Source organism: Oryctolagus cuniculus, chromosome 17 (assembly GCF_051225735.1).
Source record: "Oryctolagus cuniculus isolate XC-2025 breed Fujian yellow rabbit chromosome 17, ASM5122573v1, whole genome shotgun sequence".
Lineage (NCBI taxonomy): Eukaryota > Metazoa > Chordata > Mammalia > Lagomorpha > Leporidae > Oryctolagus > Oryctolagus cuniculus.
This window is the reverse complement of record NC_142883.1, coordinates 59,948,906-59,974,274: the sequence shown is the minus strand read 5'-3', so window position 1 is coordinate 59,974,274 and position 25,369 is coordinate 59,948,906. Positions and strand designations below refer to the sequence as shown.

General features: G+C 43.2%; 1 protein-coding gene across 50 annotated transcripts in view; it reads right to left on the bottom strand.

Moving 5' to 3' along the window:
* NCOR1 (nuclear receptor corepressor 1) overlaps window positions 1-25,369 on the bottom strand; it is a 168,450-nt gene that overhangs the window by 6,289 nt on the left and 136,792 nt on the right. For 17 of the 50 annotated variants that reach the window (XM_051824415.3, XM_070061427.2, XM_070061433.2 and 14 more), the window contains 15 exons: window positions 24,348-24,488; window positions 22,646-22,729; window positions 21,885-22,141; window positions 21,180-21,540; window positions 17,802-18,029; window positions 14,839-15,048; window positions 14,265-14,414; window positions 13,753-13,914; window positions 11,210-11,375; window positions 10,513-11,006; window positions 7,835-7,963; window positions 7,262-7,419; window positions 6,576-6,799; window positions 4,187-4,333; window positions 2,109-2,251 (listed from right to left, as the gene is read on the bottom strand). In XM_051824415.3, the coding sequence (XP_051680375.1) occupies window positions 2,109-2,251; window positions 4,187-4,333; window positions 6,576-6,799; window positions 7,262-7,419; window positions 7,835-7,963; window positions 10,513-11,006; window positions 11,210-11,375; window positions 13,753-13,914; window positions 14,265-14,414; window positions 14,839-15,048; window positions 17,802-18,029; window positions 21,180-21,540; window positions 21,885-22,141; window positions 22,646-22,729; window positions 24,348-24,488 (3,054 nt within the window). The remainder of the gene's footprint in view (window positions 1-2,108; window positions 2,252-4,186; window positions 4,334-6,575; window positions 6,800-7,261; window positions 7,420-7,834; window positions 7,964-10,512; window positions 11,007-11,209; window positions 11,376-13,752; window positions 13,915-14,264; window positions 14,415-14,838; window positions 15,049-17,801; window positions 18,030-21,179; window positions 21,541-21,884; window positions 22,142-22,645; window positions 22,730-24,347; window positions 24,489-25,369) is intronic. The other 33 variants (XM_089318439.1, XM_089318442.1, XM_089318456.1 and 30 more) reach the window with 10 other exon arrangements.

The window sequence follows — 25,369 nt, the reverse complement described above, 5'->3', positions numbered from 1 at the left end:
TCTGAGGCTAACACACTGCCCTGTTGCTACATCACATCTTCAGAGCAGAGACCATCTGTTACTCTAAAACACCCAACATGCAACTTTGCTAAATCATTGATCCTTGGACCAGAGAGCTACTTCCTGAATACAGTGTAAACCACTAGGAAACCAAAAAGCTGACTTCAACTCATACACAGCATTTCTGAGTCAGAATTTTTTGTCCCACTCAAACGATGACAAAGGCTAGAGAGGAGCGGTGCAGACCACAGCTGGCTGCCCTAAGACCTGTGCATCTCTAAGCACTGGCAAATGCATCTCTGGTCACCCTATTTTTATTGGTGATATTTGAGGAGCTGTAAATAACAGATAAAACAGTTGAAGACCAGAGAAGAGAAAACTAATGCTAATTTAAAAAAAAAAAGACTTCTGTAGGTCTGACAGCAGTTCTGCTTGACACTCTGGAAAGAGTGTCACTTCAGCAGGAGCAAGGGTAAGTTGAGTGACACTACACTCATGCTTTTTTTCTGTTTTGATGTTCAACATTTACTAATCACAAGGGGCACAGATGCAGACACACATCCACCCAGCAGTTCACAGTTCACAGCCCACAATTTGTTTTGACAGGGTCAGGAGAACAGTGGATGGCAGTACACCAAGTCTGTCTCCGTCACTGGGGACAACGGAAGCAAAGACTAGACTAGGGGACAGTAGAGAGTGTGTTGAACAGCCGACTATAAGGAGGATTCAATAAATGCATGCGTATCAACCCAAAGGGAAGGTTCTGCCCTAGAGCTTTCCAAAAATTTGGTTCATAGTACCCTAAGTACAGAACCGTCAGAAGCCATTCACATGTCCTTAGCAGCACGGGCCCTGGAGGAGGACTGGAGCCCCACTATGTACCGGTTACATAGCCTGTGCCAGCTCCCAAACCTGAGTCTCAGTTCCCTCAGCTGTAAAATGAAGGTAATTATAGTATGTAGCAGGCAGGGTGGCTGTGAGGACTGAATCTAGACAGTGCCTAAAACGCAGTGTTAAATAACCTTTGCCACCGTTATTGATGCTGTATTTTTATTTATTAAATTATTTGAGAGGCACACAGAGAGCAAGACAAGCAGAGAGAGTCTCCCATCCATTGGTTCACTCACCAAATCCCCAAGCAGCCATGCCTGGGCCAGACTGAAGCTAGGAGACAGGAACTCAATCCAGTCCTCCCAGGTGGGTGGCAGGGACCGAGCTACATGACCCATCATCTGCTTCCCAAGGTGTGCATTAGCAGGAAGCTATAATTGGAAGCAGGGCCAGGACTCGATCTAAGGCACTACAGTGTTGGATGTGTGTGTCCCAAGGGCTATCTTAACTCCTAGGCCAACCCCCTGCTCCCAATGTTATAGTTTGAGATGGTGAGTTTATCTGTTGCACTTGCATATGAATGTTGATGGCTGAATTTCGATCTGGACAGACATTGGTAGGATAGAAAACGTAGTTGGGAGGGGGGAAGCACAGACTGTCCTACACCTGGAGATGGTAATCGCAGAACAGGTGGAGGTGTAGATTAAGAGCATCCCAAGACACCTGACCTGAAAATGCGTATTCACACCAAGTGCACTAAACCCTCACATTGTTCAGGTCCCAACAAAAACAGCACACACAGTCATGGGCTGCATTCGTAATGATGAATCCACAGCAGGTCTTATCACACTACTCTGCATCACTCAGCCTACTAAAAGGCTAAGGTATGTGTGTTTTCCTGTAGGGGGCACTGGGAACGAGAATGTGACAGATGACCCATTTTCAGAGGTAGGCTACTCAAGAAGGACGTACTTTCAAATATCTGAAGAGATGCCATGTGGTGATGGCCCAGGGGGTTTAAAAAGAGAAATGGAGAGTTGATCCAGCCCCACCTCACAGAAAGGTCCACACAGCTTCAAAAAAAGGGGTTCCTGAATTCCTGCTCCCTAATTAGGAACTCTTCATGAACAGGCACATGTTGGAGGGGAACTTTAGGTCTGATGTGCTAGATGGATGCCCTATACGAGCCTTCAAACTCAAGGATTACAGGACAGGCAATGTTGGAGATAATATTAGTGCATGTTTTATTTGGGGTTCATGAAAGAAATCCCACTTACCCATATCAGAGTCACCTCCACCAGAGGAGTTCAACTTACGAAAAATCTCCTGCTTCTTTGATTTAACCATTGGTGATGTGTTTTCAAGCTTGGTGAAGAATGAAGGCAAGTAGCTAATACTGCCTGGTGAGCGGGAATCACTCCTGTTAGGAACACAGGAAAGTCTATTATAATCATGTAGTCCTAACCCTGGGGACGTTCTTGTTAACAGTAGTGCTGGTGAGAGAGTGGACAGCTGCAGCCTCTTCATTCCATGTTACAATCCTAATGACAACATGTCATCATAAGCCAGTTAGTACACCTTTTTGAGGACAAAGTCAAATACTTCAGGTCTCAAGAATGAAGTCCTAAATTATAATGAAATGAAAACTTGGGCTTATTTGTTTTTTGAGAGGCAGAGGGACAGAGCTACACACAGCTTCCATCCACAGCTTCACTCCACAAAAGCCCTCCAAGGCCAGGAATGCACTGGGAGCTAGAAACTCAATCCTGGTCTCCCAGGTGTCCCTGGTGGCAGGGACACCACTACTGGAGCTATCAATGGTGCCTCCCAGGGTGGAGTGCAGTGATTCTGATGGACTGAACAAGCAGCCAGTGATCCTGAGTATCCATGGGAAAAGTCAAACATCTTTTCATGGTGCTCTCTATTTAACAGCACAAACACATATATACATATATGGCTATCACATAAATCAGGAACAATTCTGGCAGAAATACCTTTAAGTACATTAAAATTACAACAGCACACTTGCCTATATCAAGTGCTTATATCTAAGTACTTGGACTACAACAGAATACTTTCTGTGTGTTGAACAGAAAAGTATTAGTCATTTCAAGCCAACTAACAGCTGAGATGAGTTTAATGTAAAGGGTTTCAAATTTCATTGGCAGCCTGCTATACTAACATATTTTTAAAAATAAACTTTTTCCCTAACATAAATCGAGTCAGAGTAAGAGATGGTAACAGAACATATGGAGAGAAAGCTGTTGGTAACTAAAACCAGGTCATGCGGATTCATCACTCAATACAGACACCATATGCCAAGACAATAACAGTGGCAGAAAAATGAGTAAGATATGGTCCTTGTCATCAAAAAATTCACAAACTTGGGGAAAACATTTAAGTGTATCATTTAACATAAAATTACTTCCTCTGTAAAAATGGATCCACTTACTTTTTGGCTGCCTATGAATGTATATAATAAATGTGAATAACACATTCTAAGAAATGGACTAGCTGTTTGGAGTTAATCTTGGTTTAAGACTGGACTCTTCTCCCTTACTACAAGGATGACCACAGACAAGTCACATGTTTACTTAAGAGAGCAGCAGGGAGGTATTCAACAGTGTGGATATGGACATGCCACCCATGTGGAAGACCCAAGTGGACTTCCAGGCTCCTAACCTTAACTTGGCCTAGGCCTAACTCCAGCCACTGTGGCCATCTCAGGATGAACCAGTGGATGGAAGATCTCTCTCTCACTCTGTAACTCTGCCTTTCAAATAAGTAAATGATTTTTTTGTTTTTTTTTTTAAGTATAAGGATGAAGTAGTAGGAAATGGAGTTGCAGGAGCAGAATAAGCTGACCATCAAAGAATCAAATGCCTTGTGCTTGATTCTCTGTGAATTCTGGACAAGCCATTCTGGTAGAAGGATGGAGACTAGGGCAAAGAGATGGAACCCAAATGGGGATAGAACTGTTGAGTTCCCAGGGTGGGCTCAGGGAGGGTTAGAAACAGTGAGTGAGAGGTGGGAAAGCACAGGTGCTCAGCAGTGCTTCGCTTACACAGTGCTTGGTGCATGGTAAGCACTCACCTGTTGGGTAAAGCCATGGGTGCCACAACCCCCAGTAACAGAGTTAAACAAAACAGACTAAGAAAGACTGAATTTCAAGAATAATTAACACACTTTCTCTAATGTAAATAAATGGAATTTTTTCACTAATATCTGCTGGCATTAGATCACTAGGAAAACAGATTGAAGGATCCTACAAGAGCCCCATCCTGACACATAAACCAAAAAAAAGACATTGGCTTCCAAAGCCCGCCCGCCGCCCGCTCCTGGACAGGCCCCTCACCTCTGCTCCGAAGGCTCGGCTCCCCGCTGAGACAAGAGCAGCATGCTTTCCTGCTTCTCATGCACAACTGGAACCTGGGGTGGGGAGATGGGCTCGTAGGGCTCGGAAGAGACGTGACTCCTCTCTGGGGATTTTCCAGGCCTGCTGCTGTGACATGTAAAATACCAGATTTGCTTCAAAGGCTCACCTAGGCTTGTCCCAAATGGAAACTGGTTAACTCCCAACTCCACTCAGTGGCTTCAGTAGTCCTCAGATACCCGGCTGTCGCACAGGCTGTTACTGCTGCTTCAACTGTCCACAGCCTCTGCATGTCCCTCAGCAGAGGGCCCCCACCCTTCCCGTGGCCAGGAGGTCCAAGGTGACTGCTTATTTTGAGTCATAACTTGCCAGTTCTTTCCCCATTATTTCCCTATTAAGTGAAGGAGTCAAGTACTAACCTGAAAACTAGAGTTTTGTCAAGTTAGTGAACATAGGCTCCAGTTATACCATTTTGAGGAATTCTTTGCAATTTAGTTTTTCCTCTGGATGCCATGTTGGTAAAGATAATGTGGGATAAACACTATTTAGACCAAAATGGTTTTGACTTAGCAATTATGCATATTAGGAGCCACCTGTAACTTGCAGCATCTACATTTATTATTGTTATAGTTAAGCCCAAGTAACTCACAGACGATACTTCCTTTCCCAATCAACCTACTAGGGTCACAGAATGAGTCATCTTCTACCTGTCTTCCTTGTCCATTTCCTCCCCCATCCCCCAATATTGTCAGCCATTATTGCGATTCACAGCATTTGCATCTACTCTAGAACTGGTTTGCTTATAGGCTAAAAATCAATGGTGTCTTATAACACTATGGATTGTATAAACATTTTAAACTAAAAAACCAGATGGTTTTACTGAGACCAATGTAATAAATCCAAGTGTAGTGATCTAGAAGTTAGCAGTGAAAAAGACAAATATATACTCTTTCATAAATGCCATCAGTGGCTTAAACGTTGCTACAGGGTACTGGGTACTTTGCATCAGGAATGAACCATGACTTTCTGTAAAGCTTTCTGTTTTTCATAATTTTATTTCTTTTCTCTTTTTGGTTGAAAGAGAATAAATGTGCTTTCATTTTGTTCTTAAGACCATCCAGATTTGGGCCGGTGTTGTGCCACAGCAGGGTTATGCCACAGCCTGTGACATGGACAGCCCATATGAGCACCAGTTTGAGTCCTAGCTGCTCCACTTTTGATCCTGCTAATGTACCTGGAAAAACAGAGGAAGATGGCCTAAGTGAATAGGCCGCCTGCTACCCACTAGGTTCCTGGCTTTGGCCTGGCCCAGAGACCTGGCTGTTGGCAGCCATGTGAGGAGTGAACCAACAGATGGAAGATCGATTTCTCTCTGTTTTTAACTGTCTATAACTCTTATTTTCAAATAAATAAATAAATCTTTTTAAAAGATCATCCAGTTTCTTGAACTGACGTCAAAATTTTGCTTCAAAATAATCCAATTGCAGGGTGGGGCAAGAGAGTAAAAAATCAAACAGGACTGGCTATCCCCTTCTGACTGCCAGAGCCAGATACATGCGGATGTGCTGTCCTGTGCCCTCTCCCTTTGTATATTTAAAATGTTGGCAACACAGGCCATCTAGCTTCTTAAACATGAGGGGTGGGTAGGCAGGCTGGAAAAATCTTTTGCTACAGATGTCTTTTTCTCAGGCTGTGAGCTATGGCTTCCACTCCTTGGGCTCAGGAGTCTGCTGTGTGTTTTCCAGGTATTTGCCGACTCTGATCTGTTGATATCCCAGTCTTATTCTCAGCATTCTTATGAACTCCCCCAGTACTATTTAACTGTAATTTCACATATACTAATGTTTAGTCTACCACTCTGAACCAAAAACCCTGTCTCCATTTTTTTTAATCCCAATGTAGAACAGCAGGTAAGAAGATATTCTCTTTACCAGACAGTCCTGACATTAAAAAGCTATCTCCTTCCTCCTATCATGTTGCCATTCATCTCACTTTGCTTTGTTTAATGTCACCTTCCTAAATACCTGTTGTTGTTACCCAGGAGAAACCCGAGAGAGTGAGGTGATTCTGAATTCAGGACCACTCAGGGGTCCCTTAGCTACCAAACTGTGCTCCTTCATAACTGTCCTTGCAAACCAGCAAACACCACAACAAAAACTAACTAGTGGATAGATTTAAAGACAAGCACACCAACTGCTCAGGCAGCAGGCACCCCAAGAGCAACATGTAATGGAGAAACCTCATGGACACTTTCCAGAGAATAAGGCAAATGAGCTGAAGGTGGTGTGAGACATGAACCACTATCTTGCAGGTATATTCAGACTATTGGACTGTTGGGAAATCTGCCTGTCATTTGCAGTCAAGACTGTACCTTCCCCGGGATTTGTCCACAAGATTTTCTGGAGAAACTCTGGAACCTGGTCTCTGATGGTGAACAGACTGAGATTGGGACTCGGGGCTGTAACGACTTGATGTTTTAGTCCTCACAGGCGTTGACACCAAAGCAGAGGGTGAATTTTGGAATGTAGAAGTGGGAGGTTGCGGGGGAGTCTGCGAGGGAACTTGATTTCTAGCAAAATCCTGTGTGATAATTTGCTGTGACATAGAAAAAAAGGAAATGGTTAAACTCATTATATTCCTGCAAAAGAAAGTAGCATTTGAGGCCAGCATCTGCCCTAGTGTTGAAAAACTCTCACCCCCATATCCGAGTGCCTGGGTTCAAGTCCAAAATCTGCTCCTGATTTCAGCTTCCTGCTAATATGCATTCAGGAAGGCAGCAGGTGACAATTCAAGGAAGTGGGTTCCTGCCTCTAGATTAAGTTCCTGGCTCCCACCTTCAGGCTGGCCCAGCCCCAAGCTGTTGCAGGTATTTGGGGAGTAAACCCAGTGGACAGGAGTTCTGTGTTTCTGTCTCTCAAATAAAACGTAAATAATGTAGACTTCATAATTAAAAGTAGAAATCTACACACATCTTATTTTGTGGTTTTCCTTTTCTATATATCTGCTTTCTGCATGATCAAAAAATAAAAAATCGGATTATAACAATGAAAAGCTTACACAGATGTGATCGGCAAGTGTGATGAGCCGATGGGTCCTGGGCACTTGCCCCATCCCCTCTGCCTGTGAGGAAGGGGGCAGCTGCTGCTGTGGAGATGGTGACTCCTGCTGTGGTCGATAGTGGTGTAATGGTCCTTCATACTGTCTGCCTGGATCGTCTAACGGAGGACAGATAGATGTCTTACTCAGTGATGCCCTTGTCTTTTACTCATGATCAAAGATTACATAGAATTCAAAAGAACACACGAAAAGGATGTGATACATCTCTCAAAACTCGGAATTTATATATCTTAATTTTGGAAAAAAATATTTCTTCACCGACAGGAGTCGGGACTAGTAAAATGAGCAACCAACATTAATATCAACTATTATGTCATTAAAATACAAACAAAAGTGTGATCAATAGCTTAAAAGCTGCTTATCATTGGTGCAGTTTCAAACGTTTCTAAAGCAGATGGACATAAGATTACCCTGAAACAAAACAAGTCATTCCTTATTATGGTCTAGACAGATAAGAAGCCAATGATCAATGTAAACATGCAAACATGTCAGCAGTGGCTAAGAGAGACATACTTTCGGCTTGATTTGCCTTAACAATCTCTGGCTGATAGGCCTGCAGTTTTTCCTGGGGCGGTGCAGGTGAGCTGGCAGGACTTATGACCTCAATAGCATCGCTAGTCGTTTCATACCTGTGAGAAGACACTTTAAGAAAAAAATCTTATTTTAAAACTAATCCTATGAAACGTTTCAAAAGCACAAGTTATTCAAACCTCATATTTTAGTTTTCTTATCAGAAATGTTAAATGGCATTCCAAGTTATTGATAAAAACTACTGAAATCAACGGGCTGTAACAAAGGTGCCTCGGTGTTTATAACCCTTGCAGTGCATGGGATTTCTGAAATCTTGTGGATTCCAATGTCTTTCAAAAGCCTTTGATAGGGAGCTGGTGTTCAGCCTGGTGGGTAAGATGCTCACATCAGAATGTGTGAGCTCAGTTCTGGGCTTTGGCTCCTGCCTCCAGCTCTCTGCCAGTGCAGGCCCTGGAAGGCCGTGCATGGTGGATGGCTCAAGTCACTGTGCTCCTGCCACCCACATGGAGGCCTGCATTGCATTTCCAGCTCCTGGATCCGGCCCTGGCCACTGCAGGCATTCAAGAAGTAAACCAGAAGACGGGCACTCTCCCTCAAATAAATAAATCTGTAAGTTGTTACAGTCTGTACCAAGCAATGAGGTAAGGTGGAACTGAGAACAGATTTGTGATGTTCTTCTCGGAGATGGAAAAGAATTCATCAGGGAACTACTCATCAGAAGAAATTAATAAACAAACAAAGGAGCAGTTTGCAACAGCTAATTAATTCCACTAATCCCAGTTTTATAGGACAATCTACTCTTAGAAAAAGTTCAAGGCTATAAAGCTGCTTCATTACCATGGTGACTTCAAGCTTTAAGTTATATAACATTATATAATAATTTTCTCCAATAATAGGAGTACTGCTAACAAATATTACTCCAGATTAACTCTTCAGTACCATGTTACATTGTGATAATCAACAGCAGCAGCAGGGAATGTGTGAAGGGAAGTAAATTCACAGAGAGGGAGGGCATCCTCCACACCAGAGAAGGGCCCTGGGAGAGTCCTGCCATGGCCGCGGCCCTGAGTCCGGAAGGCCAATGGAACTTCCTGCACAGGAACTTTCCGCCTTCAGAGGACTTTGCATCTATAGGCTGCACCACAAAGTGAGAAAACCATCACAGGCCCAAAGGATGTGCGACTGCAGCTAGACACAGGTGTAAGACGAGAAGACACTCGGCTGCTCAGCTACCACCCGCGCCCTCGTTCTCAACAACCCTTCCTCCTCCCACCCAGGTCAAGGAAAATGCAGTTCCCAGCCCTAGTGGACTCGCCAGAACAAACACCTGATAAACAGGACGGAAACCATCACTGAGGCACGGACTTATCACTCTTTATGTACCATCAGCCCGAACCTGCTGACAACTTCCAACAATCAGCCAAAACAATGTCTGATCTCAAAACACGTTCACACTGCTTATGAAGCCTTAAGGGGCAAGGTCAAGGCAACGTACTTCATCTGCAGGGTGAGCAAGGGAGGCTCTCAAGAGTCAAACTGAAAACCACACTGAATAACTACCAATAGCCTGTGAATTTCATGCAACTCACAGCCTTGTGGTGTTAAAAAAAAAAAAAAAAAAGGAAGACATGGCCACTCAGAAGGAACCTGGGCTTTCTATTTTCATCAGCCCAGGTGGAGCCACCTTGTGTGCTAGGGACTTCGTTCTAAAATTCCTGCCATGTTTCTTCCTCAGCTTGCCATTCTGTATAAGCAGAAAACCTATGTTGTGGAATTTTCCTAATGCCAGGCTAAAAGGAAGTCGTACTTCAATACAAGCTACCTCCCTCTCCCCAAAAACCTTAACAACCAGTAGCTAGGGGCCTAAGCAATTAATAATTAAGTGGATACTTAGAAGTAAAAAGGTTGATACATGCATTCTGGTGCACAAAAGATCTTTTTTTCATTACCTCCAACTCTTCTCAATTTCTTTAATGGAGATAACAATCATATGATTAAATCATCTCCGTTTGTTAGCAGCTTCTCGTTTAAATACCTGCTTGTTTCTTCTGAAATTCCATGAAGAATTTAGGCAACAGTTAGAAAGGAATTTTTAAAAACTAACTGTTCAACCATGTTAGTGTAGTTCTGCAGAGTCTACCCTGCCATAAGTGACTAACCAAACTTGGGCAAAATCCAACTTGCGAGAATGGTACAGTATAATTAACAATTACAAAGTGAGGCTATCACTGTTTACAAACCTACATCTTCCATAAGGGGATCGAATAGGCTTTGGGGGATCAGTGGAGATCCTGAACCACACCCTGGCAAATGCCTCTAAAGAAAGTGCGCCACGGCAGCACATCTGTCACTTTTCAGATGCCTTGGCGTGCTAACAGGCTGTCTTTACCTATCTACTTTCCCAACTGAATGCTGTAAAAAAGGTAGCTTTCTTTTGGAAACATGCTGATAGGCTTACACTTAGGACATTGAGATATTTAAATGATCATAAAAATAGTGAAAGATACACTTTTTTGCCCTGTCAACCCATAAAACCTTTTCTGTTACACTGACCATCAAACATTAGGATTGTTCAATACCATACAGTTCTGCTTTCCCTAGAGAAGAAAGTCATTCTTTACTCAGACATCACACTGTGCAACTCAGATTGAGATACATACAGCTACTGGAAGAGTCTGAACCTTGAGAGCCACGTTCCCTTGCATCCTTGTCCGAGGCAATTTGCCGGGTGATGATCACGTCTATGAAGTTAGCTGCAGTAATGGTGGTCTTCCCTCTGGTCCTGAGCTCTTCCTCATATCTGGACTTTGGAGGAGGCCCTTTGTCTTTCCCAGCCTCAGAATAAACTACTGAAGAGTGAGGCTGGGGCTTGCCACTTGGAAAGGCTGAAGAAGTGTACAGACACTGAACAGGTCTCTTCTCCACCTCCAGGCTTTTCTGCTCTAGCTGCTGCTGCTCGCTAACTGCTGCTGACCTGCTTCTCAAACTGTCTTCTAACCTGGCAGCTTCATGCTTACTCTCTTTTGTTTTGGACACATCCATCTGGGGTGCAGAAGCTGCAGCGTCCACAAGAGCAGCCAGGGCGTCCGCAGCAGTGTTGTAGCGGGAGGCTGGCAGGCCTTGGCTTATGGAAGGGCCCCCAGCGGGCAGTGGCCTGTAAAGAAAACCAAACCACAGCTCTGTGAAGGGACGGTCATCTACTGGGCGTGGGGTGGGGAGATGCAAAGACAAATTGCAAGACAAAATTAGCAGAGAGAAAATCATGACTCGACTTATATGCTTGCAGCTGCCAATTTTAAAACGTCTATGTGAGACTTGGTGAGTGTGTGCGGTCAAAACGTGTAACAAGCAACTGACATGATTCGTAGCTGAGCAGTTGGGTCCAAAGGTGTGATTACGCTGGTTCCATTGGTTCCCTGGAAAACACTGGGTCTCTGCTGCAACATGGTCTCCTGAGCTCTTACTGACGGGGACGGGGAGCGGACGTATCCATGACTGCCAGGCCGGCCGGGCTGCTCTGAGCCTGCAGGGGCAGAAAAAGGAAAAGGAAGATAGCCCCGCTGTGAGAAAGAAGCTGGACACGAAAGGCAGCACCATTAATTGACTGCTGGTTTCCTAATACTTCTCACTGGAAAAGGAAAATGAGACAGGAAACTTGATAACTTATTTTCTGACCTCTCTAGAAACTTGTTCTACATATTCTCAATAAAGAGGCAATAAAACCAGAAACAAAACAGCAGGTAACATGTACTGCCATTTTCCCCCTTTTTGTGACAAGTTCCAACCTTGATTCCAGACAAAAACAAAATTGGCTCCAACAACAAAGTGCTGCTATCAATCAGAAGAGGTCACCTCTCAGATTCTTCCTCAAATTCTGGTGTGTGTGTGATTTCTAAAGACTTGGTATAGCTTCCTAAGCATCTTAATGAAAATTGTGTATTGCTGGGACACCAGGGCTCGAGGCTTTTCACTCCACCTTAGCACTTCCTGGTTCACATGTCACTGCTCTCCACGGTAACTTTTACTCCTGTGAGATGAAATCATTCAGAATATCCTTCCCCATGGCTTGGCTCCAGTAGACACATTTCTTCAAAGCTTCAAGCCAGTTTTTCACCTAACTTTAGCTCTCCCATTAAGGACAGGGCTAGGACTTGCTCAGAACCACTTTACTTGGAGGAACTTGAACACAAATTCCCTCTCAAATCAATTTCTTCTCTACTTCCTCTCGTTCTATGGCCTCATTCCAACTCTGCAGTGTTTGCTGACTTCCTAAGAGTGAGCAGTTTGAGCACACACTCCTACTTTCACATGTAGCACCAATCACACAGGCTTTTCAACAATTTGCTTCCTTCTGACTATTCATTAGTTTCTACGAGTGCTTCTATGGGATCCATTCCTACAAGTGGAACTGCCGGGTCTAATAGGGATACCCCAGTTTACACTACCCATGCTTCTGTGTTTTTTAGATACTGCAACACAGAATATTTATCAATCTTCTTAAATGTCTGATGGGGCAAAACAGTACTTTATTGTCTTAAATCCTCATTCTTACCCATCTGTGGGATCACGTGCACACAGTTCCTATCAAAATTATATACCATCTTTATGTAGCTTTAATTTTCCACGTGCTTTCATGAGCAACATAGAGTCAATATTATGGTGCTGCCTCACAATTCATTAAAGCATTTCCTATGGTCAGATTCGTGGTGATTGTTATTGTGTTTGTACATAGGTAACAAGTGACATCTAAACATGTTCAGGTTGTACAGACACTATTTTCGGGAACAGTATTACCACAGCCAACAAGACTGGCTTCTGGGCTCCTTCCTTTACTGCCATGCCATCCTCATGGACTGCAAAGGGCCTGCTTCCTAGGACGCCTTCCTGCCACTGTGGCCTTGAGTTCTGCTCCTGCCTCTCTGCTTCCTTTGGTGGCCAACCAAAATCAGCCCTCACAGTACTCTCTGAAGACTGACCGAGCCCTCCTTTCACCATAGCACCGTGGAAATCGTACTCGAGCCACAGTTTCAACTCTCCTGGGCGACTCTTCAGTCAGCACCTCCAAACTGCCTTTCTCCTGAGCGCCAGAGCTGTATATAGGACAGGACGGACATGCTCAACGATTTAATTCAAAGAACTGAAATTGGAAAGTTTATCATGGATGACAGATGGCTCAAGGATGCACTAGATTACATATGTCCAAAATAAAAATCATCATCTCTTTGCTTTCGCTAATCATGCTCTTCCTTAATTGCAGACCAAATCCTGTTTCTATCTTGCCCTCATTCCCCAGACCTGCTTATTAAGCTTCTTTGGTTCTACTTTCATATTCTTCCCAGCAGTTACTTTCTGCCCATTTCATCATTGCTAGAATAGTCCAGGCCACCATTAGCAGGCACAGGAACTCCTAACACTGTCTCACTGGCCTTGTGGCACCAGCCCATGCGCACCTTCAGGATTCTAATCCATCTCATGCACACTTGTGTAAGTGTCCCTCTGAACACTCGCCTCCCTCCTGAACAGAATGGCAGCACTTCATTTTAAATCAAGATGCTGCACCACTTTCTACTGTATTTTCCAGTCCTTCTTTCAACTGGAATTCAGCAACACTTCATATATAGGACTCTCTGCCTGGGCAGCTCTTTCCGCTTTAAGAGCTCTGCACAGAGGACCTTCAGAGGCCCAACCGTAACCAACGGCTTAGGCACATCAAAATGAGACAGTCATGCAAACTTCATTTTTCCCATGTAAAACCCACTTTTCCTTGCTCGCAACCTGAACCTTGGGATGACTTTGGGTCTTAGGATTCTAGTTTCCATCTTCCACAGTGTTCCAATGCCCCACCAGACCAGATCCCCAAGAGCTGTCTGGAGGCCGCAGGAGCACAGCCTCTCACTGACCTGGACGCAGGTAGAGGTCGGAAGAGGCTGCGGCGATGCGCTCCCGCTCTCGCTCCCGTTCCCGTTCTCGCTCTTTCTCCCTCTCCCTCTCTCTCTCCCTCTCTCGCTCTCGCTCTCGCTCCCGCTCAGCACTTGCGGCTGCAGCAAGGTGTGTTGGGTGTCCTGTAAAACAAACCAATCTGCAATTTAATGACAGAAATGTCAACCTACCAAGTTTATCAAGCAAGTTTTAAATTCATGCATGAGAATTTTTTCAAGAACAACAACAAAAACCCTCCAAATCTGGGATGTAGGAATTTTTATTTTACTAAGAGTTTTAGATAACAGAATGTAACACAAGCATTTAGGGTATTTCTAGTGTATCTACTAACAAATAGTAACCATTACTAAATGCTAAATGAAAAACAGCAGACCAAATGGGAAGAAGCTGCCCAAAACACCTTAAATGGGTATGCTGTGAAACCCTGAGCATGTCTGTCATATTGCAGCGGCCCATCACTGCAGGATCTTACCAGGAGACATAGACGCAGGGTTGTATGGCCTGGGAGGGAAAGTAATCTGTGTACCAGGAATATATGTGATTCTGTCCATGGGAGGAGTGCTTGTTCCCCCGGGGTGAGGCACTAAAATTGCTGGAGGCATATTGGTCAGGTCAATGATTCCTATGCAGAAGACAAATACAATTTATGTTGTGTTATTCCAAAGATACACGGGCTTCTGAACTTTATCTACCTCTAAATTCAAAGGTCATTTGGACTCAGTTACATAAAAATGTTTAAGATCATCATTACTTTTTAAGACTGCCTTTAAATCTATAAAGGATAATAAATACCATGCTCAACACCAATAACCTCAACATACGGACAGATTAAAGACAGACAGCAAACTGGTCAAACATAGATTTCAAATATTTAGCACAGTGATGGATTATGTATTTTAGTGTTTAACAAAGCACCTCTTCTTGATACATTAGTTTGTATAGTGGGAAGGCTGCAGCATTTTCATTCAATGCATATCTATTGAGAATCTAAGAAACAGTATGTAAACATCATAAACTGATGAATTTTTAACTGCAGAGACACACACCTCTTGTTGGTGGGTATGGGAGACCCAGTGGCTGTTCTCTGGGGGAGAGTCCTCTGGCCACATCAGGGCGCAAGTTCACCTGCATCTGCTGTGAGGTAATGTAATCATTTAAGATTGTCTGTCTTGTATTCTCCATTGCATACAGCTGATACTGACTTGGGTAGCCTGGAGTTGGTGAAAGCTGTCTCTGAAACAGGTAAGCAGCAGCTGCTGAGTGAAAGAATGAGAGAAAGGCACTGAGTTTCATACTGAGCGAAATTCATCTGATAAAGATCACCCACACAAAGAATAAGGAAATAGCCAGCAACTAAGCTAGTGCACACAGAACTTTTACTTACTAATTAGCTACAGGGATTAAAGACCTTGACATATCAACAATATGGACTCTAACTCAATCTAGTATCTGAGATGTAACTGAAAAGGGGGAGGAGAAGGGTAGTTACAAATGCCTCACATGGTTTTACTTCCAATATTTGACATGTAACTTTATTTTCACCTGAATTCTCCAAGAGTTGTGTTTGAAAATAAGACTATTTGTAGGCTGGCTCTGTGGCTCACTAGGCTAATCCTCCGCCTGCGGCGCCAGCACACCGGTTCTAGTCCCGGTCGTGGCACCGGATTCTGTCCCGGTTGCCCCTCTTCCAGGCCAGCTCTCTGCTGCGGCCCGGGAAGGCAGTGGAGGATGGCCCAAGTGCTTGGGCCCTGTACCCCATGGGAGAGCAGGAGAAGCACCTGGCTCCTGGCTTCGGATCAGCGCAGTGTGCCGGCCACAGCACACCGGCCTTAGCGGCCATTGGAGGGTGAACCAACGGCAAAAGGAAGACCTTTCTCTCTGTCTCTCTCTCACTGTCCACTCTGCCTGTCAAAAAAAAAGAAAATAAGACTATTTGTGTAGCACTAATCTCCCAATACAAGCAAATAGAAGTGCATGTGAAAGTTCCTCATGACAAATATTAAGTTTACTTTCCTGGTGGTAAAAATTGGATCAGTCTACAAGCATGGATTCTGTGTTTGTGTTTAGAGCAGGGACTGGCAAATTTTTTTCTGTGAATGGCCAGATGGGAAATATTTTAGGCTTTGTGCTAGTTTCTGTCACAACAACTCAGCTCTGCCACAGAACTACAACAAGAAGTTACAGACAAAGATTTGGTGTAGCTGTATTCTAATAAACTTTTATTTTCTGAAAAAGGTGGCAGCTATACTTGGCCCAAAAGTTATAGTGTTCCAACCCAGAGGTTAGAGCATGAAAGAAAAAAAAAAAACAACACAGGGGCAGCAGCAGTATGGTGAAAAGTAGAAGATAGCGTCTCTATCCTCATTTACACTTCAGTGCAGGCTTAGAGATGGCAAGCAAGGCTGGCACTGTGGTGCTGCAGGTTAAGCTGGCACCTGAGACGCCAGCATCCTTTATGGAGTCCAAGTCCTGGCTGCTTTGCTTCTGATCCAGCTCCCTGCTAACGCACCTGGGAAAGCAGTGGAAGATGGCCCAAATGCTTAGGACCCTGCACCCATGTGGGAGACCCAGAAGCAGCTCTGGGCTTCTGGCTTCAGCCTGGCCCAGCCCCAGCTGTTGCAGCCATCTGGAGAGTGAAACAGAGGATGGAAGATCTCTCTCTCTCTTTCTCCCCTATCCCTGCCTTTCAAATAAATAAATCTTTAAAATTAAAAAAGGAGAAAGAAAGAAGGGGGGGGAAAGAAAGAGGGAAAGGAAGGGGAAGGGAAGGCAGGGGAGGGAAGGGAGAGAAGGAGGGAAGGGGTGAAGGGAGGGAAGGCAGGAAGGGAGGAAGGAAGTCGGTCAGTCTTTGGGGCCTAAGCCCGGAGCACACTGAGCTCCCCTTTGTCCTCCTAGGGACCAGTCCTTCTTCTGCCTGCCACTGCCAACTAAGCCTCACTCACACATTTATATTTTCTGTTCAGACCTCTCTTCCTGTCTAAACTTTGTGCTCACATTCTTGAAGTTAAAATTGAGACACAGGGCGGTAGCACTGTGCCATAGCAGGGAAAGCCACCACGTGCAACACCTGTATCTCATATGGGCACCAGTTCAAGTCCTGGCTGCTCAGCTTCCTATCCAACTCCCTGATAATGACCTGGGAACCCAGTGCAAGATGGCCCAAAGGCTTGGGCCCCTGCCACTCTTGTGAAAGACCCAGATGGAGTTTCAGATTCTTGGCTCCTGGCTTCAGCCTGGCTCAACCCCTGGTCATTGTGGTCATTTGGGTAATGAATCAGCAGATGAAAGATTTCTCTGTCTCTCTTTTCTTCTCTCTCAAATAAATGAGCAAATCTTTAAAAAAAAAAAAAAAAAAAAAAAAAAAAACAGAGATAGAATATGTGTGTATCCCCTCAGTCTTTTGGGAAGTTTATCAGTAGGCCAAATTAAAAACCTAAGAATTTTAAAGGTTGTTTACATTTCCTAGTAGCAAAATACCTGTAGAAAATCTTTTATCTGAAAGTTACATCAGTGCAGGAGTCCAAGCACTTGGGCCATCATCTGCTGCCTTCCCAGGGACATTAGCATGGAGCTGGATCAGAAGCGAAGTTGGCGCTGACATGTGATGCTGGTTGTCTCAAGCTTCGGCTTAACTTGCTGTGCCACAACACTGGGCCGTGTTTGTCTTTTATGTAAGACAGACAATGGTGAAGTTTACTAAATAAAGGCCTCAGCCTTATCAAAATATTGGTTAATGAATGTTTATGTTATAAATTAACATGTTTAAGGCACGCCTCTTATCTTAAAATAATTCTTCATGGTTACCACTTTTTTTAATTAGCCTCACTAATTACCATCAGATGAGGCTTTTGTTACAGTTTTAGTTCTTTTTGAGGGGTTGCTGGTACCATGGGAATGTTCAGTGCGTGAAACCAAGTATACCACTGACGATATGTACAGTCATCTGCATATGTACTGCAACAGAAGACTTACTATTTCCTTGCTTTAAATCATCACAACATTTACTTACCAGGGTCCAGAGCCCTGTGAAACGGCATGGCTGGATCCAAATGTGTGGGCAGATGGCTCCGGTAGACCTCTCCTGCGGTGCTGCCCCTGTGATGGGGATCAAATGGGCTGTGGCTCACGACAGGGTCCACCCCAGGCACTGGAGACTTCGCTGGTATACTCTCCCTTTGGGTAGGAGTCAGTGTGGATTTCCTTTCATGATTGGTAGACTTGCTAGAAGAAATTGTAACTGGGAAAAAAAGCCAATGTCAAATTCTTAATAAAATTTGCAAACTGTACAAAAATATTTATTCATTTTTGCACAAATACAGACTATACTCAAACAACATATTGATCTTCTTTTCACCCTAAACATTTAACATTCACTTTGGCAAAATATGCAAATATAAAGAATGAGTAGCAGCTCTGAGATCTGGAGAACACAGCACCAGTACTGTTCTACCTTACATTAAGATTCAAAATGCAGGCCGGCGCCATAGCTCAATAGGCTAATCCTCCGCCTGTGGCGCCGGCACACTGGGTTCTAGTCCCAGTCGGGGCGCCGGATTCTGTCCCAGTTGCTCCTCTTCCAGTCCAGCTCTCTGCTGTGGCCTGGGAGTGCAGTGGAGGATGGCCCAGGTCCTTGGGCCCTGCCTCTGCATGGGAGAGACCAGGAGAAGCACCTGGCTCCAGGCTTCGGAACAGCAATGGTGCGCCGGCTGCAGTGTGCTGGCCGCAGCGGCCACTGGGGATAAACCAACTGAAAAAGGACGACCTCTCTCTCTCTGTCTCACTGTCTACTCTGCCTGTCAAAAAATAAATTAATTAATTAAAAAAAAAAAAAAAGATTCAAAATGCAGGCCAGGGGCTCCAGGGGCTAGCACTGCACCATAGTGGGTAAAGCCACTGCCTTAAGTGCCGGTATCTCAGGTATCCCATGTGGGTGCTGGTTCGAGTCCCAGCTGCTCTACTTCTGATCCGGCTCTATGCTATGGCCTGGGAAAGCAGTAGAAGATGGTCCAAGTCCTTGGGCCCCTGTACCCACATGGGAGACCTGAAAGAAGCTCCTGGCTCCTGGCTTCGGATCATCATAGCTTTGGCCATTGTGGCCATCTGGGGAGTGAACCAGCGGATGGAAGACCTCTCTGTCTCTCCTCTTTTAAGTAAATTAATAAATCTTTTAAAAATTGCAGTCCAACACTCCTCTTTAAACTCTATAATGAATGTTTTCATTTTTTGTATTACTTCAGAATTCTAAATTGTTTGGCTCCACATGTACCAAATCTCTATCTCTTCTTACTCTATGTGTTACCCAACAGCCTGCCTCACCATCCGTCATAGTTTCACTTATTTTTTTCTTTGCTCTTTTCTTCCATAGTGGCTTTCTCATTGCCTGGCCTGCACCGGTATCTGCCATACTCCAGCCTCTTCTTTCTAAATGATGCTATTCAGAGGGGTTAGACTGTCCCACCAACGCCTATCATAATCAATATCTTAACAGCCACCACCTTCAATTTTTAAAATTGTGTAAAATACACATAATATTTACTCATTTAGTGGCTTTAGACAAACACATGATATTATACAAACTTCACCACTACCTAATTACTAAAACTTTGATAATACAAACTTGGCCATGATGAAATATGTCTATCAATGCCAAATAACCATCCTTATGGTTTGTCTTCCCCCATTCCAAGTCCCAACTCGTTCAGCTGTGGGGGGCCACTGCCCTCTGCAGGGCAGGTATTCTCCTTTAAAGCCAGCACCAAAAGGCCATGGATTCATCACCCTACCCGTTACCAGGTATTCCCTTTCTCCTCTGTGCCTCTTCTCTCCTGCCACACAAAACACTCTTCACCTTTACAATTCAGATGTCCAGCCAAGGACTTTGCATGTGAACTTCAAATAAACATGTACTGCAATGTAATTAAAAGGAACTGGATGCACTTTTATGGTCTCAGGTTGTAAAAATTAGTGGTAAAAATTAGTGCCTCGTACCTTACTGACATAGCTGCTAGCAGCATGGCATTGCAATGATAGGAATAATAACTGTAATAGCAACAATGACAGTCTACCTTTATCACGACCTGCATACACACTGCACATTACTCTAAGTTCTTTATAACAACACAGCACATCAACTTAATCCACAATAATCCAGTGAGCTATGTCTTAATATTACATTACTATTTCATGAATGAGGAAACTAACACATCAAAAAATTAGTTGTCCAAGTTTACACAGTAAGAACTTAATTCAAGTCTTAGCAATCTTGCTTGTTCAGCAGCCTAATCTTCAACCACCATACTGCTGGGGAAACAACTGTCAAAACTGACCTCGAGAAAAATCTTACATGATTAGCTGAAAATCCAGTCAAGAAATATACTTACTCTAGAGCATTTCTGGATTCTATCACACACTGTATCTGATGTAAGTATTAAGTGTGTTACCTAGAATGATGCCTACTTTTAAAATGACAGCCTGCCATAGCCCTTTAGTATCAAGCAAAACCTGCAGATCCTGTGAATCAACAGCTAGCAAGGCGAGAGATGGAAATGTACAATAGGAACGCTCAGACCAGGGTGGGTGCCTGACGCAGCAGTCTGAGGTGCCACTTGGGAGGCTGACATCCCGTATCAGAGTGCCTTGGTTCAAATCCTAGCTCTGCTTTTTTTTTTTTTAATTTATTTTATTTATTTGAAAGAGTTAGAGAGAGAGGTAGAGACAGAGAGAGAGGTCTTCCCTCTGCTGGTTCACTCCCCAGATGGCCACAACGGCCAGAGCCGCACCAATCCAAAGCCAGGAGCCATAAGCTTCTTCTGGGTCTCCCATGTGGGTGCAGGGGCCCAAGGATTTGGGCATCTTCTACTGCTTTCCCAGGCCATAGCAGAGAGCTGGATTGGAAGAAGAGCAGCCGGGACCAGAACCGGTACCCATATGGGATGCTGGCGCTTCAGGCCAGGGCTTTAACACACTGCGCCACAGCTCTGGCCCAGCTCTGCTTCTAATGCAGCAAGTGATGACAGCAAGTGATGCAAGGCAGCAAGTGATGGCTTAAGTACTTAAGCTCCCTGCCACCCATGTGGGAGACCCAGATTGGGTTCTGGGCTCTTGGCTTTAGCCTGGCCCAGTCACAGCTGTTGCATTTGGGGAGTGAACCAGCATAAGAAAAGACTTCTTTCTCTCTGTTTTTCAAATAAATGAAAATAAATAAATTTTAGGGTACTCAGACCTCAACAGAGAGAAGTACTGAATGTTTGAATCGGGAATTAGCTTATGCTGCACCTCAAACATTGTATAACATACACAAGTATTCAAGCAGTCCACTGTACCCCACAAATACATAGAATTATGACACGTCAACAGTGATCCAACTGGGCTGCAGTGGGTAACATACCATCGGAAGTTCTGCTCATCATGGGTGAGCCTCTGGACATGGTGTTCTGGTAACTCACGGGAGTCCTCCGAGCACTGGTGTCGTCATAAATGCCCGGGCTCAGCTGTGCTTTGGGAGCTTCATGAAGTGTGGACCTGAGAACGGAGGGGCCCGAGCTCACCACGGATGTGTGCCGGGAACGCACTGGCTCGCCTGTCTTTACGTCTTCGTATTTTGCCCGTTCAACCACTTTTATGTTCTCTGGCACAATCTCCAGAGGAGGCATTCCACGGGGTAGTTTACTAGGCCCCGTGATCAAAGATTTGACATTGTGTTTGATGGCAGATTGACCTGAGTTGCTGTCAAACTTTATTGGTGTGCCCTAAAGGGAAAGAAACAAACGTGACAGGTAGCCAAGTCATCTGCGGCTGTATCTCAGGTTGACACACTGGCCCTCGGCAGCTATTGTTTCCCAGGTAACCTTTGTCGTCTGTGTGAACGCCTCAGTCACACACCCACTGATCCTGAGCTACACACTTTCCCACTTGATACACTCCATGTCTGAACACAAGAGAAACTAATGATAAAGAGTACATAAAATTTTGCTTACTTCCAAGAGATCTGACCTCTTAAGAACTATTTATAGTAAATCATACTTTTAACGATGTTCCATAAATATCAGTCTAAAGTGAAAGTGCTGACAGAAAAGAGCCATGCTCTAGTCACCTGGGAAATGGAACCTTCAATTATGGGCCTCGTGGTCTGGACTACTTCTGGAGTCTTCCGGCTCTCCTGAGTTAAAATATCTTGCCGTGGGATCTCGTGAATGGAACGCCCCATCTCCTTGATGGTGGTGATGCCATCATATGGTTTGCCTTTGGTAATGGCTCCTTCAAATGCTCTTATGGGAGGACTTTCCCTTTTAATTTGTTTGGGATATTTAAGGCCATCTTCAAAGCTTTCAGTTGTTGCTCTTGGTGTGCCTTCAAAAAGGATGCAGAGAATATACTTACTAAAATAATATTGAGCCATGTCTAATTCTCAAATAAAATAAAACACTTATAGTTCCACAATGTTACAGAAATATATACTTAAGACTGAATAAAGTAACTTTTTCATAAATACTTACCATAAATTTTAAAATAATGCCTTATCCTCTTGCTGTTTCCAACTGATTACCTGTTTATAATAAATCCTCAAATATGTATTCATCAACCATTTTTTAGAGTTGTTCAAGATATAGCATATCATTCATCACAGTCTCACAGATATGGTTTTTATATAATAAAGAGGTCTATATTAAAAAGCTAGTGAACTATCATCTTCCAATAAGCTCTGTAGCTCAGAGACAAGAAAGTTATAATCGAGTATTTACTATTAAATATTTGAAAAGGGAAAATATCTTGAAAAGCAGGATTTGCACACTAAAAATCACTATCAAACTGTTTTGCCAGTGAGGCAGTTATAAATAAAAAGGCAAAGTTTACCTTGCATTATGGAGCCAGACAGCACAGTCCTCTCTTTGAGGTCAGAATGAGGGCTCCCTCTGGGTAATGCTCGGCATATCAGCCCTTTCAGAACAAGAAAGCAACTCAGTTACCAAACACAATGCAAGAGGGGTCTTCAAGATGTTCATGAAAAACTATTACTATGAAGAAACTATGCATAGATTTAAAATTTCTGGCACCAAACTCATCTTTTAATTCAATTTTCCCACAATTTTTTTAAAGTAACCTTGTTATGTGTCAATTTAAATATACTTAATGCTGACCTGAGAATATATATTTTTGGTATAAGCTCTGGAGAGGAAGAGTTATCATTTTAAATGTGTGAACTACCCAGAAGAGTATCATGGAGAACATAAAAACACCCAATATGATGTCACTCAGTCCTTTGTGAATGTTTTCCTAAATACAAAATGGCCATAGAAGGCATCTAATTATCAGTCAAAAAAGAAGGATACATTCACAGCTCAATTTAAAATCCCACAGCTGGGGTGGGTGTTTCAGCACAGCAAATTAAGTCTGCCACTTACGATGTTCACATTCCATACTGCAGTACTGCAGTGCCAGTTCAAGTTCCTGGGAACTCCCCACTAATGTGCCTGACTGAGAAGCAGATTATGGCCCACGTACTTGAGTCCTTGCTACCTATGGGGGATACCAGGACAGAATTTCTGGCCTGTGGCGTCAATCAGGCCCTGACCTGGCCATTGTGGCCCTTTGGGAAGTGAACCAGCAGATGGAAGGTCTCCATCTCTCTCTCTCTCTCTGCCTTTCAAATAATAAATGAATCTTCTTTAAAAAAAAAAAAGCAAATCCCATAGGTTATCACAGGTAGAAAAGATACAGGATTAGAAATCATTGCTTTGTTCTGAAATATATCTGAAAAAGGGAACCACAAAAATAGAGAAAATAAATTACAAGAAACATGCAAATCAAAATGAAATAATTTAAGTTTCATATTAATACTGCTGAAAAATATGAATCAAGAGGTGTAAATAACCATACACAAATACCCTAAAGCAAAAATAAATGGTTTTGTTTTTAATATTTAAAAAACCCAGCTCTGAGCAATGTGTGTACAATTCATCCCGCATGGAGCATTTTATCTATATTAAAATTAGTTGGAACAGGTAAACATTTAAAGAAGGCAAGTTATTAACAAAAGCAAAGCAAACCAAGGTGATCATTTACTAAAAGTATATCACATGATCCACACCAGGTAACACTGCTCTCTAATCCTCACACAATGGGAGGCAGAGTCCCTTAATTTACACAGGAAGAAACAGGCAGAGACAAACTGACCAGGAAAGGATAAAGCTAGAATTCAGATTCATCTCTTTGCTCTATCCACTACACTACTTTATCTGCCTCACAATTTCAAAATAAAGTTATAATAAAATTTCCATTTTTATACTCACTTAACTCAAACAGAAAGTAATCTACAAATTGAGCATTCAAATCTGAGCATTCTAACTGTTACCTATGATATGACCAATTATATTCCACTTTCAGTTCCATCCACCGTCATGTGACACGTGGTTTATACAGAGATATGAGTAAAAATTTAAACTCATTAATATAAATGAATTTGAGGTAGAAATGACAGAGACTGAATACAATTCAACACTGCAAACTTACTGAACAAAAGTACAGGTATCTAAATAACATTTAGGGGACACTTTACCCTCTAACGGTGCTGATACAGGAGACTCCCTCATTGACATTCCTTGCTTTATATTTCCTTCCACTGATTCATAGCTTCTTTTTAAACTGATTTCATGAGCTGTTCTTGGACTTCTAGTCCCTTCTCGGGCATTCTTAATATCTGAAAAATGTAGAAACAAGAATTGCTCAGAGACCAAGATCTACAAGGGACATTAAATAAGTTATCTTAATTGTAGTCCATTTAATCAAACAGTAGTATCATCATCTGTGTAGATGATATTCATGACAATGTTTTAATTTGTTCAGACATACTTACTGAATGCCTACTGTGTGTATCAAGAACAATATATGCTTATAGGTAAGATTAACAAATTAAGTCCCTCTAGATACACTAAAAGAACTTCAACTCAGTAAATGACTCCTGTGGAAAGTGGAGTCGGCCAGACAAGGGTAGAGGAAGTACACATAGTAGGTGAAGAGAAAAGTGGGAAGAGAGCAATCTGAAGAGAATCTGGGAGTGGGTCATGGAGGGATGGGGAAACCACAGGCAGGGTTTGTGGTTACCTTGAAGGCCATGGAGAATCAACAAGAAGCTATATGATGAACTGCTTTGAATATGGTTAAGACAAAAAGCATGCTGGGAAATCAGGGAGTCACTGAGTGAACAGGAGGAAAGATGATGGTAACAATGGGGATACAGACTCCAGAGGCATCAGGAAATAGACCCCAAATAACTCAGTGAATTGCTAGTTATGAAAAGAGAAAGAGGACAAGGAAGATACCCAGATTTTTGGCTTGGGCAGAAACATAGTGTTAATCAGAATATATGAGGCATGTTAAAATAGGACACAAGGAAGTAAGAAAGCGACCATGCATTATGCAGCATCAGACACTATCCTCGCACACTTTCTTTCTTTATATTTTAAATTCGAAGACAAATAGAAATCATACCTAATGACTACTCTAAGATCACAGATAGTTGGTTGCAAATGAAAACTCAAATTCAGTCACACCCTTGGCTAATGTTTCTATCACATTTGA